Source organism: Sardina pilchardus, chromosome 3 (genome assembly GCF_963854185.1).
Source record: "Sardina pilchardus chromosome 3, fSarPil1.1, whole genome shotgun sequence".
Classification (NCBI taxonomy): Eukaryota; Metazoa; Chordata; class Actinopteri; order Clupeiformes; family Clupeidae; genus Sardina; species Sardina pilchardus.
The window spans coordinates 39,056,465-39,072,173 of NC_084996.1; the positions used below are offsets into that span (position 1 = coordinate 39,056,465).

The window sequence follows — 15,709 nt, forward strand, 5'->3', positions numbered from 1 at the left end:
CAGCACACTGATATGGAGCACTTCCTCACCTTGAGTGTCTGAAAGCTGCTGTAGGCTACTCTTGCAGTCCATATCTTTAGTCTACTGCCTTCTGTCATTCTTTTCGAAAAAGTGGATAGCCTATTGTGGGTCAAATAGTAGGCTACGATACATACGTTTTGGCCTTAGTCTTACAGACGGCTGTCGATTTTTAAATGTAGCCTACATCACTTGCGAAATCGGAGGTGGCACATAGCCTAATTATTAGGCTGGATTTAATATAGCGAGTCCAGAGACTTTGTTCATCCTATATTATATGCTTTTAAAATGAAATGTGCTGCGGGGAAGCATTGGGGAAGTCAGTTTAGGTTGTCCTGTAATTTGCCTCTTATAAATCAGGTGTATACTGCCACTACGCACAAAATATAAGGTTAAGGGCGGATGTGAGCAATCGCATACAAAATAAGGCCTTATAAGTTACGGGCAGAAGGCCTGTTTACATGTCAAACATGCATTAATCTAACAAACGAAAAACACAAATACCACACTGTATTGTGTCGTAAACAGTTAATGAGTTTGTGGCCACCTAGCGCGCAACTGCATCACGCGGTGAGCTGAAGGGCCGCGCACTTGCTTATTATCACAAAGTTTCGTAAAGCACTAACAAGCAACCACCCCCCAAAGTTCAGTGTCCAGTCCAAACAATAAGCATAAGAATCCGACAGTCCAAAACGATAATGAGATCTCCCAGAAACGAAAAACAATGTTTATCTCACAGTTTATTGAGTAGTCGTTCCAACAATCTCAGCTTTTGCGTTTGTTAGAAAAAAGGCATTCTGTCCTTGCTGTATTCCAATGAGAAAAAATCATCCAGGTAAGATTCACGGTAATGCAGCATGCAATCTTTAAACGCTCGAAACTTTGTTGAGCCGGCCCCATACATAACAATAGCTGTCGCACGCTCTCACCGCGCCTCCATTTAGGGCAAACCCATTCATTCGTGCCCAGAACGAATGAATGGGTTGGGAGCGTCGCCTGGCTGTGTCGGCCAGACATTGTAGGCTACACCTCACCGGCAAGCACTCACGCAAATGCTGGTTTTGCACATCTACAATAGGCTATTAATTGGCAAGGCTATATAGGACTGTGTTTTTCCTTCGTGCAACTTTAATTGTGCTCAATCTAAATTACTGTCAGTAAGGATAGCCTAGGTCATATTACCAAATGGCGAACCTCGAAAATTATTTAGGATAGAGCCATGTCCATTACGCACTACAGTTATTTAGGCTATTGTTTTATTTTAGTGTTTTTTGTCCACTACCCATGGCAAACATAGTTGAAACGTTCGCTCTAAACTTGTATTGCATGTATTTTCAATCGCCTTTCACAATCAGTTACAGCTGCGCCGATGGTCACCATGAAAACTTGCAATTAAGAACTGCTTTAACATCCCCGAGTCGCGAATGCAACATGCACAACGATATACCGATATTTAGCAAACATATATTTCCAGCTCTCAAAACTGATGAGGTCCAGATCTCAGTGGCCTCATAGCTGCCTACAGCCATGCCTTAGCCTAATGATAGCCTAATAGTTATGACATTAAGCCTATTAATGACCTCATGTCGGAATGGCACGCCCCCGATCGCAACGAGCCAATCACAGTGGGCATATAGCTACAATACACGGACATTCTCGGCTTCCACGTCCATTGAAATGCATTGCAGTTAGTCAGTTTTCATTCGTTTTTATATGTTTTTTCTTGACATTTTAAGTTTTAAATTGTAAAACGGTGTGCATGGGGTACATGCAACCCCGACACAATGTATCCCAAGAAGCTGGGCGACCATGTGTATTTTTTACCCTTTCCTAAGCCACATTTCAACCGAGATAAGCTCCGGCTCTGGATAAGACAGTAGACCTCAACACCAAATAAACGTGGATAACATGAATAAGTTTTTCCAAGTCAATGTGTTTGAACGCTATTATCTTTAACCAAGGTTAGGCCAATGTTAGCTAACATTAGGCAACGTTAACGAAAACGTTAGCTTCTAGGTGCGTTGTACATGTCGCTTAGGTGCTTTCACACTACAGCACTCCAGCAATTAACCTGTCCTTTGGGGGGTTAATAATAGCAGAGACAACACATGACAATGTTCAAAAATCCACAAAACTTGCAGTCATTTAACGTTGACTAGCAAGGAATGCAATCAGTTGTCATAGGCTATCCTCCAGCGATAAAACAAAGCATGAACTCATTTTGTTCTGTCCTATCAAGCTTTCACATGATCACATTACACAGAGCTGCCAACTTTTCAAAAAACCTTGGAGTGAGATTCTGTCAGGGGTGACCAAAAGTTTGTCCCGCACTCATCACGACACCAAAATTATTGTTTCGATCCCGATACTAAGTCAAGAATTGTGATTTCGATACTTTTTAAAATGTTTTTTTTTGTGTATTTGGTGATTTAATCATCAGTAACCTAATATTGAATATTGTGTGATCATTCACACCAGTGGCCATCTAAGATTCTGCTCGACCCTCCACACACACAGAAAATGATAGTCATATGTTTTTATATCATGTATTTTGGAATTCATAACTGTACATATTTTGTTGATAATGTTGAGTATTTTACAATCTGCATAATTATTAGTAGCTAAAAATGTTTAGTCATTTGTGTACTGATTTCAAGACTATTACACTTACTCATAGGCCTATGTTTGGTGTGTAGGCCTAGGTCTATTGAGTGTGCATTATGAAGTGTGTAATTGAGTGCCTGTCGCTTTAAGAAATATGTGAGGTAGCTTTCTATCTCACGGTTTTACGCGAGTGAAAAGTTGCATGACAAGGATATGTGGATGCAATTAATTTTGCTTTCTGTGTCATTAGATAAATTACATGTTCAAAACAGTAACAAGTCGAAGAAAATCTTTCAGGGATCATATAGCTAAGAGATGAGTGTCTTGCAATGTTCCTTTATGATTTTAGTGAGCACTACGATTTAGCTCTCTCCAGAAGTTATTTATCCACACGTTCCAGCAAACAAAACAGTGCAACAAAAGTGCAACAAGTTAGTCTAACATGTAGGCTAGGGAATCAAGTTCACCCACACAAACTGATGTCTTTCAAGATGTTAAGTTAGGCCTATTTGTGACACAACATACCAAGTCTCTGACCAGATTGCGATTTTCTCCCGCGGGTGTCTCCTCCTTCTGTCGCAAACTTGGATGTCTATGCAATGAATATGGTCTACTGTAGGCTACAGTGGCGCTTCTTAGCGCCATATACCGTTGGGGAGTTTTAAAAGGAACGAACGAGTCTCAGCCCAAGATCAGATTGAAAATGGATGTATGGCGTGAGTGCGTGTGTAAACAGGCAAAATCGTGTGTCACACGCCGAAAGCGTGAGAGTTGGCAGCTCTGACAACTGATGCTAGCCACATTCAAAAGCTAGACAGTGAACATAGCTAAACGTAAAGACAATGAACTCTTACCTTTATGGTCTACAAGTTATCCACAGTTAGTCCACAGTTATTTCCGTCATGCATTATTCTCGATATGACCTAATGGTAGAGCCTTTAAATAGCATTTTAATTTGCTAGCTGGTTTGTTTGCTGGGAGTTCATTGGCATGTTATGTGCTAGTTTTTGTACTTTGGCAATGGTACATGACGGTTAGCTGTTGTCCAAAAGGCTCTAGTTATACTAATGTTAACTTTTAGAGCTTATAGCTTCATTAACGTATCTGTATTGTCTCCTGTGAAATTTCTCCTACTGGGTTGGCTGCCCTAGCGCCTGTCACCGAATGTTAACTGTTTGTCCGAGTGAGTGGAGGGGGCGGGACTTAGCCATAGGTCAATTGGACATCAATGTCGGAGTGGGGATATGTCGGAATGAACGGCGGATACCAATTTGGTGAGGTCACACACTGATGTTGGACAAGGAGACTGGCTCTCAGTCTCCACTAATTCATCCCAAATGTGTTTTGTTGGGTTGAGGTCTGGACTCTGTGTACACCAGTTAAGTTCATCCACACCAAACTCATGGTCATTCAGGTCTTTATGGACCTTGCTTTGTGCACTGGTACACAGTCATGTTGGAACAGGAAGGGGCCATCCCCGAACTGGGCTTGGCCCCTTAGTTCCAATGAAAGGAACCCAAGAGATTTTGGACAATTCCATGCTCCCAACTTTGTTGGAACAGTTTTGGTGTGGATGAACTTGACTGGCCTACACAGAGTCCTGACCCCAGCCCAATAGAACACCTTTGGGATGAATTAGAGCAGAGACTGAGAGGCAGTTTCCTCATCCAACATCAGTGTGTGACCTGACAAATACGATTCTGGAAGAACGGTCAAAAATTCTCATGAACATACTCCTAAACCTTGTGGAAAGCCTTCCCAGAAGAGTTGAAGCTGTTATAGCTGCAAAGGGTGGACAGCATTATTTATCAGTTCTCAAACCTGAGCTTCGTCTTTCAAGAAAAGCCTTCTTGTAAATGTCTTTAATCCAAAGCTGTAGTTCCGTGTCTCTCTGGATGTAATCATCGGAGTTGTAGTAGTGTCCCAACACTCCTTGAACATATCTGTGAGACACAGGTACTTCAGTGAGGGGAAGTGTAAAAACAAAAAAAAATACAGAAAATAGAAAGTAGAAAATACACAACTTGGCTAAAATGTTAAAGGAACACTTCACCTTTTTTTCATATTAAACTACGCTATTCCCTTAACTAAGATGAGTTGATACATACCTCTCACGTTTTAATGCGTGCACTCACTGGCTCTGGCGCGCGGCGCAACTTTGATAGCAAAAATGCATTCATTAGGATCCAAACAGAGATGAAGTTAGAAGCGACCAAACACCGCCATGTTTTACCTATTAAAATATAGTTACACAAGTAGTCATACGACCAAGTATGGTGAGACAAAATAAAACGTGGTGCATTTGTAAGCAGGTAAGAGGGATAACTATATTGTGTGGCGCAGTAATGTCCTCACTATTGCACTTTCAGTTTCACTTTGGAGTGAGGATATTACTGTGCAGAATCTAAGTCAGGGGTGGGCAATTAATTTCCCCAAGGGGCCACATGAGAAACTGGGACTGTTGAGGAGGGCCGGACCCAAAACACTGAACTCAAGTCTGAACTCAATTCGGTTCAATTCTATTCTGCTCTTGTATAACATTAAAGGGGACATATCATACCTCTTTTTAAACGAGGTTAGAATTGGTCTCTCCCAAATTGAGCCGTTTCTGGGCTGGCCACGCCTCCGTCTGCATGTATTGATTACGCTGCTCGTTTCACAGGTGAAAATGACTAAAACTGAGCCGGCATCCAACCACATATGTTAGACCCTGGTGCTAGGGTTGGTCTATGCAAATTCCCTTAGTATGACATCTGAATAAGGGAGCCATCCAAATGGCTCACAGCAGCATACTTTCTTGACACCAAAGTCTTTCTACTGATCTACAGAAAACGGATGGATGGGTTTTTTTCGTGCTTGGAGTGTTTATAAGAACAGTAGAGGCCTAAATATGAACACAAAGGCCTGCAAAAAGTGAGTTTTGCATGATATGTCCCCTTTAAGTAAATCGTATGGTTTTGGTTACGACTAGTAAGAAAAGATGAAAATGTAAGGAAGACAAAGTAAAAATGGCAATATTTCATATTTGTCCAGTAGCCTATTTAATCCTCACTCAAATAAAATTGTTTTGAAATATATATTTTTTTTTTACAAAGACCAATATTTCAAAGACCGACATTAAATTAACTCTTTACAAAATACAGACAATAGTAGGCTATGTGAGTAGTTAATCAACATTCACAAAAAAAAACTATTTTGAGAATTAAGGCTATGTTTTTGCTTTAACTTTATACACAAGACTGTGATTGGTCAACCTGCCCTGTGTTGAGCCGGCTGCTTCAAGCAACCTGAGGGTAGTAACATCATACTAGTTTCCAAGCATAAGCTTTGCAAACAAACTCAGGCATATTTTGGTTACAATGACGGGGTTATCCGATTGTAAACTGTCTATCTGTCAGTAACGTTTTGAAATTAACACTTCGTATCGCCACCAAGCAGCAGTAGGACTCCGTGGTGGTGAGAAACATGGAGGTGTTTGGTCGCTTCTAACTTCATCTCTGTTTGGATCCTAATGAATGCATTGGGCTAACTTAATGCTATCAAAGTTGCGCCATGCGCTAGAGCCAGTGAGTGCACACATTGAAATGTGAGAGGTATGTATCAACTCGTCTTAATTAAGGGAGTAACATAGTTTAATATGAAAAAACGGTGAAGTGTTCCTTTAACTTTCTGCAGCTCTGATGACTACTGATGTGAGGTCTATTTATGAGGATGAACATCAGTTTGTGTGATCTAAATAAAAATAAAGATATCCATTTTATTCTTCATCCCTGATAATGCAGTTCCGCTCATCTGATTCACACATGAATTGTACTGATATTGTCATTTACCAGACCAAGCAGTAGCGCACACTTACCAAACACAGACAAATTGGTTTGATCTATAAAATTACAAGAGAACACTGCTGTATGCTTAACATACAATACAGTTAATATTCCGTTGGCATGCCCCCTCTCCCCACTACTTTTCTGTAACAATAGCTCCCTCCTTCCTGTGTTAGCTAAACTGCACTGGCTCTCTGGTTCCTATAGAATTGATTTTGAGGTTCCGTTAATGACTTACAAAGCTCTAAATGGCTTATCACTTTAATACAGCTCTGAGCTTTTAATATCCCATCAACTACAAATTGTGGCCAAAGTGCTCCACAAGCAAAGCAGAGAAGCTGCTTTTATCCATTAAGGCCCGTTCACACCAAGAACGATAACGATAACTATAAATAAATATCGCTCTCGTTAATGACAACGTTCACACATAAACTATAACGATAACGACATGAAGAACGATATCGTTGTTGATCACTTTCAGAGCGATTTTGAGAATGATAAAAAGCTAACCGCCAATCAGAACCCATAATATTCTAGCCATCACATTCATTAACATGAGGAGAGACTTTTCTTATTTTTGGCCAGTGTGGACGCATTTATCGTTATCGTTATAGTTATCGTTATCGTTCTTGGTGTGAACGGCCCTTTATGAAGCGAAGCTTTAAGGCCCGTTCACACCAAGAACGATAACGATAACTTTAAACAAATATCGCTCTCGTTAATATGAATGACAACGTTCACACATAAACTATAACGATAACGACATGAAGAACGATATCGTTGTTGATCACTGTTACGTTTGTAAAACACTCTTACCAAGCCCTGTTGGGCTTAGTGTATTGTTCTGTCCTTTAGGTTACTGTGCCCTTAAGAGGCGCGGGTGTTTTACGGCAGGTGTCGTGAGTTAGGAAATAAAGAGTATGGCGTGATACTAAACCGGTGTGTTTATTGCCTATATATCCAAACATAATAATCACTTTCAGAGCAATTTTGAGAACAATAAAAAGCTAACAGCCAATCAGAACCCATAATATTCTAGCCATCACATTCATTAACATGAGGAGAAACTTTTCTTATCGTTGGCCAGTGTGGACGCTTTTATCGTTATCGTTATAGTTATCGTTCTTGGTGTGAACGGCCCTTCACCGTGGAAATCCAGAGTTCTCGCCAGAGCACAATTTGAATTGTGTCTGCAAGATACTCTGGCCACAAATATCGGCGCAACCAATCAAACCGGCGTAGGCGGGGAGCTGAACTGATGAACACAGTACTACAACTTTTGGTTTTGGTCGTAGTTATCCAATTGCGTCGAAGTCCAGAATCAGTCAGAGTAAACATTGACCCTTAATCTGAAAGATTCCAGGGTCTGGTGTTTACTACCAGGCTAGCGAAGCTATGGAACATCCTGCACATCAAAAAGGCCAATTATGTAAACAAATTTAAAAGAGACCTGAAAACATACAAATATATGAGAGCTTTTAGTTAACTAACTTTTACCCTGTAACCTAATTCACCAATACTGCTTGATGCCTGTATGTGGACTATTTTCAGGTGCTGCGTGATATCACTGTGCCCATGGTATGTTTCCTTGATCATTACGCCAGAATGAGAATGTAGTTCCATGTCAATTCAGCCTAGAAAATCGGCAGGTTTCATTTTCAGTTTGTCTTATTGCACTTTCTAATTTGAGAAGAGACAAGTTTTAGATGGGAAATTATCGGAAATCTTAGTCACTTTTAAGTGTGATGCTAGCAGGCGAGAAGCTAATGGTCTAAACCGATTCAATAATCTATGCTAGGCTGGAGCTAAAAGTTGTATCGCCAGACTCACAGAACGGCTGGATGAACGAAAAAAGGTAAATATCATTTGTATTGCTTGAGGGGAGATGGAAAATTAGTTTAATTACCCAAATTGTGTAGTCTGGTTTTCACCATACTATGCTCAATTTTTTAAGATTGAACATTAGTCTGGGGAGGCTGTGCTTTGTTTCTACTGCAAAAGAGGTGTGATCAATGAGCAGCTTGGATAGTCCTTCAACCAATCAGACCAATGATCCGGTGTGTCTTTTGGAGGAGCTAGTTTCTGATTGGAGCCAAAGGTTCTGGCAGTAAACAGAGGAGATAGATCTGCTGGTTTCCAGCCTGAGCTGCCGGGCGAAATTCAAATTCCCTGGAAGTTCAGGCAGGGTTCACCCAGCCTACAAATTGTGGAATATCCCTTTAATTTTATAGCATGTCCACTCTGGTGGACAAAAGGCCGTCTTAGTATGGTAGGTTTGCCACAAAAATAGACAACAAGGAACACATTATGCTTGTAGTGGTGTTAAATAAGGGTAAAGTTAACCAAATCTTAAGGAAAAGGCTACTTATTCTTCTACATTATTAGGGCCCGAGCACCGAGGTACGGCCACTGAAGTGGCTGCACCGTAGGTGCAAGGCCCTATTGTTTTTGCTCAGATTATTCTTATTCTTATTCTTCTTATTATAGTATTTTCCTCTTACCGGACATGTTTTGCCCTTTTTCACCAACTTGGCATGCTCCAAAACTCTTGAAATTTGGCAGCTACCTGTGGAATTGATGCCTCTACTGAGAGACAGACCTCTGGCCTAGGGTTTGGCTCAGGGACTCTATAGCGCCACCTAGCGCGTTGTCTTTTATGGTTGACACATACATTCACACAAAGGAACCAAAATTGGTGGACATGTGTGTTGTATGAATCCAAACAAGTTTTACATTTAAACTATATAGTGAATCTTAAAAGAATTTGAGTTATGATTATGATTTTTGCACGTCACGTATTTTGAAACGCTTCTCCTAGACCAGGGGTCTCCAACCTTTTCTGCACCATGGACCGGTTTGCTTCTCAATTTTTTTTCATGGACCGGCGGGGGGGGGGGGGGGGGGGGGGGGATCAACAAATGCTACTTTATTGACTTTCAGTGAATACTTATAGAAAATATTCACAGAAAGTCAATAAAGTAGCGTTTGTTGAGAAGCAAAAAGAGATGTTTGTTGAGAAGCAAAAAGAAGTCCAGAAAAGGCTACCCCTCACTGAGGAGTTTGCCCGAAGCACGCTCAAATGCGTCATTTGATGACGGTCCCTAACCCAGGCATCAGAACGAGTAGGCTTTTACAGGTTATTCAGGTTGTTTTTTTGCATCAAGATCGAAACTGACAACAATTTTATGCTTTTCTTTTGAGACATGACAAGAGTGTGAACTGTATGTCTCGCTGATCTCGTATCAAACGTCCGGTTAACTTCACTGCGCTTCGTTAGACAACATATCGCCACATACCACACTTAAAGGATGTGGTGCATGCAAGTCACCGGTCTCTATGAATCCATATTTTAGATAGGAATCATTATATTTTCGATTGAATTACCCCCTTCTTTTTCTTTGCATTATCTTGCTCACCATCATCATCAGTGGGTCTTTCCCCCCCTACCCCTTCCAAAGAAAATAGAGACGTTCATTAATTCTAGCAGTTTTGCTTGACACGTTCGCTAACTTTCCTTGACACTATCGTTCGCAACTGAACAAGAGAAATGAAGTGAACTGAGCAGAGGCTGCGCTGAAGAAAAGACGGCTGATCAATGCAACTAAGTAACAAATGTGTTGAAGGCGGGCATGCGAAAAAAGACGTTGCCAAATCAAATGCAAACATGCATGCCTGCTATCTAAAAACTGCAGGGGTCTATGCCATGGCATGTAGGAATGCGTGCCATTTATGCGAAGCACATTGAGTTTGCATGTTTTTTTTTTCTCTCGTCATGTCGCACGGCCCGGTTTGGAAAGTCCCGAGGCCCGGTGGTTGGGACCGCTGTCCTAGACGGTTCATCGAAATCATGTCATATAAGCACTAAAATGATCTTGAGGGGTTGCCCGAAAGGAATTGCAACCAGATTTTTGAATTTTTGAAGTATATTGAAATGGCGAAGGTTTGAATTATGGCGTTTTATTAAGAAACAGGAAGTTGGTGTTATAGGCATTACACATACATTGATGTAAATTAACCGAATTTGGTGGGCATGTGTGTTGCTCATGTACATGTCCATCAACAGGTACGTGTTGCTTTGTTAGATTGCGAAATGTCACAGGTCTCCGCACCACAGGTGCTCGGGCCCGCCATCGCCGCTTGCAGCTATATTTGTATTTGTTTTTTGGCCAGTTTATTTATTTTTCTGCATTGTTGGTTTCATTTTAATGTTTTCCTTCAGTGATAATTAATTTTTTTTAGTCCTACTCTTCTCCCCTATCTTCTTGAGGCACAGGTTCATAGTCCTTTTACCCACTCATCATCGGAGAGCTCCAAATCTAATCCCCCTCATCCATCCTATACACATTTTCTCCCAAATTTTACCCAAAAAAATCATAGTATTTTGGTCCTGGTGATCATTATAAGGACATTCATAAAGACACTATTATTTAAAAAATGTAAATAACTTCACAAATAACTTCAAAACTATGATTCCTGGCATTTCCATTAACTGGAACATTCATCACCATCATAATAAATGCTTAATAAATAGACAACTTTCACTTATTTCTCTTCCTTCCATGAAATGTGCTTGTTTTGATGGCAGACATTTTTGAGCAAAAGAAAGAGGAGGTTTCCCAGCAACCCAACCATAAGACCACAGAAACATGGAGGTGTTTGGTCGCTTCTAACTGCAGAGTTATTGCACTGGAAACTGCATGGAAATAACTTGTAAGAAGTGGCTACAAAGGATTATTCATAAAATGATATCAAAATACCATAGAAATTACCACCTTAATTAATGCTGTTTGCATTGCTATTACCTAGAAACAGCAGAGTAATTGCACTAACGGCGGGCCCGAGCACCTGCGGTGCGGAGACGTGTGACATTTCGGAATCTAACAAAGCAACATGTGCGTGTTGGTGGGCATGTGCATGAGCAACACACATACCCCCCAAATTTGGTCAATTTTCCTGAATGTATGTGTCAACCACAACAGACAACACGCTAGGTGGCGCTATAGAGTGCCTAAGCCACACCCTAGGCCAGAGCTCTATCTCTGACTATCGATAGCAATAACGCACAAGCCCACCAAAATTGGTCCATTTTCGTGAATGTGTGTGTCAACCACAACAGACAATGCGCTAGGTGGCGCTATACAGTCCCTAAGACACCCTTGGCCGGAGCACTGTCTCTGAATAGCTATAGCAATAACACACATGCCCACCAAATTTGGTTCATTTTCGTGAATGTTTGTGTCAACCACAACAGACAATGCGCTAGGTGGCGCTATAGTCCCAAAGCCACACCCTAGGCCAGAGCTCTGTCTCTGACTACTGATAGCAATAACACACAAGCCCACCAAATTTGGTTCATTTTTGTGAATGTATGTGTCAACCACAACAGACAACGCACTAGGTGGCGCTATAGAGTCCCTACGCCACACCCTAGGCCAAAGCTCTGTCTCTAACTAGCCATAGCAATAACACACAAGTCCTCCAAATTTGGTTCATTTTCGTGAATGTTTGTGTCAACCACAACAGATAACGTGCTGCTAGGTGGCGCTATAGAGTCCCAAAGCCACACCTTAGGCCAGAGCTCTGTCTCTGACTAGCAGAAGCAATTCCACAGCTGCCAAATTACATCCAATTTATAACCTTTTTTCTGCCTATAACACCAACTTCCTGTTTCTTAATAAGGCTGGCTTTACACGACAACGCTCCCGGGTGAAACCGACAAAATATTTTATCAGATGTGCCTTTTGTTTAGACGGCGACAGCGTTTTTGAGGCTTAAAAAACGCAAAAAAATTAACCCACCCTTCAGAGTGGAAATCTTAAAGACGCTCCACCGTCGCGTTCCCGTCTAAAGGGTTGACAACGCAAAAGTGGGCTCTGGGCTCTCTGAGCTGCTCACGCTGGCTATCCTCGCATACGCGTTGACTTCATATACATGTGCAGTACAGCCAAAAAATAACAAACATGTCGGATTATTTCCATCAGTCAGACATTCAAGTGGCCTTAGCTGCTTTGATAGCTATTCAGGAGTCCTTTCAGCAAATAAGCAGAGTAATTACTGATATATCAGAACAGAGAAGGCGAATTAATTACTTGTGATCCAACGTCGTTTGCAACAATAGCTCGACCTCCTCGTCTTGCCTCGCTTCTTCGCCATATTTTGGTTTTTGACGGTGGGCTAATTTTCTTTTAGGTCTATGGCTATTTCGTGCTACTACGGAGAAAAGTAAAAGGAAGTTTCAACGCATGCGCGCGCTCTTGGTTTTGTTGTATGGCAGTGCTCCACAGTACCACCTAGCCACCTGGCATGCATACTACATCAAATTTCACACACTTTTGCGTCACCGTGTGCATGCAGATTTCCACCCAAAGACGCTCGTCTAAACGCGAAATAAAAAGTGGGAACGCAACGCCACTTTTGCGGATTGTGTTCAGATCGTTGTCGTGTAAAGCTAGCCTAAAACGCCATAATTCAAAACTTCGCCATTTCAATATACTTCAAAAATTAAAAAATCTGGTCGCAATTCCTCTCGGGCAACCCCTCAAGATCATTTTAGTGCTTATATGACATGATTTCGATAAACCGTCTAGGAGAAGTGTTTCAAAATACGTGACGTGCAAAAATCATGATCATAACTCAAATTCTTTTAAGATTCACTATATAGTTTAAATGTAAAACTTGTTCAGATTCATACAACACACATGTCCACCAAATTTGGTTCATTTCCGTGAATGTATGTGTCAACCACAGACAACGCGCTAGGTGGCGCTTTAGAGTCCCTGAGCCACACCCTAAGCCAGAGGTCTGTCTCTCAGTAGAGGTATCAATTCCAAAGGTAGCTGCCAAATTTCAAGAGTTTTAGAGCATGCCAAGTTGGTGAAACAGGGCAAAACATTCCGGTAAGAGGAAAACACTATAATAATAATAATCTGAGCAAAAACAATAGGGCCTTGCACCTATGGTGCAGCCACTTCAGTGGCCGCACCTCGGTGCTCGAGCCCTAATAAAATAGCCTACGTTTAAATTGTGCTCAGGTCTAGCTTGGGAGGTGACTGGCTGCTACAGTCCATACTGTTTATTCAGACGTACGAGCAGAATGTCTTCAAGCACCCTGTCGTTCAATGATGATCTTAACGGGGAAAGAATAAATTACAAACTCGAAAATGCCCGTTCGACACTGACTTGCCTGACAGGGAGAGGGATGACGCTCATAGCGAGCTTGTACAGGTCGGGGTTGGAGAAAGAATACCTAGCCCAGTACTGAAACAGATCTTCGGTGCGCCTTCGACGGGCTTCTTTGGAGTATGTGTCCAAGAGTGACACAATGGATATGTGGGGGCGTTGCTGTGTTGAGCTGGTGTCTCTTTCTTTTTCCATCAAAAGGTGCTCGATTTCGTCGTCAGATGATGTCTGAGATTGAGTAGGGGAGGCTGCTGAACACACCCCGGTGCTGCTGGCTGCATTGCGTGGTTCTAGGTTCTGTATTGCCTCCCATGTACGGCGCAGGTGTATTTTCGCCTTCTCGGTCTGACATTTGGTCAAAAATAATCGATATCTAGGATCGAGGAATAAAGCAGCTATAAATGCGTCATTGTCAAATAATGTGCTCTGGCATGCTTTGAGGCACTGGGCTACCTTTCTCGCAAAGGGGCTTGCTAGTTTTTCTGTGTCCAGTGAACATTTGAGCCATATGCCATAGAACTCACCCGCAGTTAGCTGATCAGATTGGAGACATTTAGTAGCGATTTTCGCGGGTTTGAGTGCATCTACTGTGTTGGAAACATATTCCCATTCAGATTCACTTAGATGTAGCTCGGAGATGGTTGGGGCCATGTCTTCACAAAAAGTCTTAAGCTCGAGCAGCCGCTGGAGCATATCATGAGTGGAGTGCCACTCATTGCACAATCCACAATTGCTCTCTTGTGCCCCATTCTCTTAAGAACACACACCACATTCTGTGTGCGCAATCGTTTTGCTACACGTCTTGCCTTTGCTATGATGTTGGACGCTTGTTTTAATGAATCGTCAACGGCCAACTGTAGAGTATGCGCCGCACATCTTACACTACGCAACACATGACCGGGCCACACAGAATCGAGTTGAAGGATTAGCTCCTCCTGGTTCCCCTCATCCTCCTCAACCTTTTCCACATCCTCCCCGATCTCCTCTGTCTCCTCGCAGGTTGCATCTTCGTTGCTCACAGCTCTCTCTTGGAGATCTGACAGTAAGCTCATGGCTTTGAGCATATTCGCCCCATTATCAGAAGTGACTGAATACACCTGTTGCAAACTAATGTTATATTGACGCAAGACGTCCATCACCACAGATGAGATATACTCAGACGTGTGCCGTTCTGTCAGATCTCTCACTGCCAGGGTTCGCAACACAACTCCCTTTCCGTCAGAGTACTGCACGTTAATTCCCAGCACAGACCGGTCTCTACATGTTGCAGAGTCTATTTTCAGCATCAGAAGCCTCCCGTTTAGGTCAGTCGCGAGTTTTTCCCTTTCACCCTGAGCAATCCCTGATACCATATCACGAATGTTAGACGAGTTGATTGTAAAATTTTTTCCCATAGCGTTCTGTATTAGGTCGATTCTTTTCCTAAATCCCGAATCTTCCATCAATGAGAAGGGTCTACCGTTAACCGTGACTAGCTCTAAGCAAGCCTCTTTGAGGGTTTCAGGGGCACTTTTAATGACACTTGGAACTGTTTGGGCTTTCTCACTATGACCGAGTCCAAAGTATTTTGCCCATCCGCAGCTGGCCTCTTGTTTTGATTTTGGTGGTCTTGTATTGACTTCTCGAACAACTCTGGATGTCGTCTTTGAATATGTCTCTGGAGGTTGCCGCCGTGATTGCCAATGATTTCTATCCCGCAGCCCTCGACTTGGCAGGTAGGTAGATTTGTTGGACGCCGCATTAAATGAGAAATGTTTTCTCATCGGGTTTTCCTGGCTCCGTCCCATCTAAACAACGTGTAAAAGCCAAAATAAATTGCAGCATTCAACCCGCAACAACCAAACTATTAAGTCCTAGTTGGCCATATAGCTAATGTTGGCTAGTTAGTGCTAGCTCACATTAACAGTGTAGATGCTGATTCGTTTTTCGTAGCTAGAAATGTCTAATAGAGAGCCTTGTAGTGAGTTGCTAAGTTAACATTATTATTGTGGACTCGGTTAATTCAACTCAGTTACCTTTGTTGATGTTTGCTCAGTCACCTCAGTGGATAGCTCAGTAGCTTCCAAATCGCCTCTCGCCGGGCT

The 15,709-nt window shown here is 42.1% G+C and overlaps 1 protein-coding gene across 1 annotated transcript in view; it reads right to left on the reverse strand.

The window, feature by feature from the left end:
- The window catches only part of LOC134076004 (polyunsaturated fatty acid lipoxygenase ALOX15B-like), a gene marked incomplete at its 5' end in the record, with an annotated part of 39,329 nt that overhangs the window by 2,299 nt on the left and 21,321 nt on the right, over nt 1-15,709 (reverse strand). The window contains one exon of the mRNA XM_062531025.1: nt 4,444-4,565. Coding sequence (XP_062387009.1) covers nt 4,444-4,565 — 122 coding nt within the window. The remainder of the gene's footprint in view (nt 1-4,443; nt 4,566-15,709) is intronic.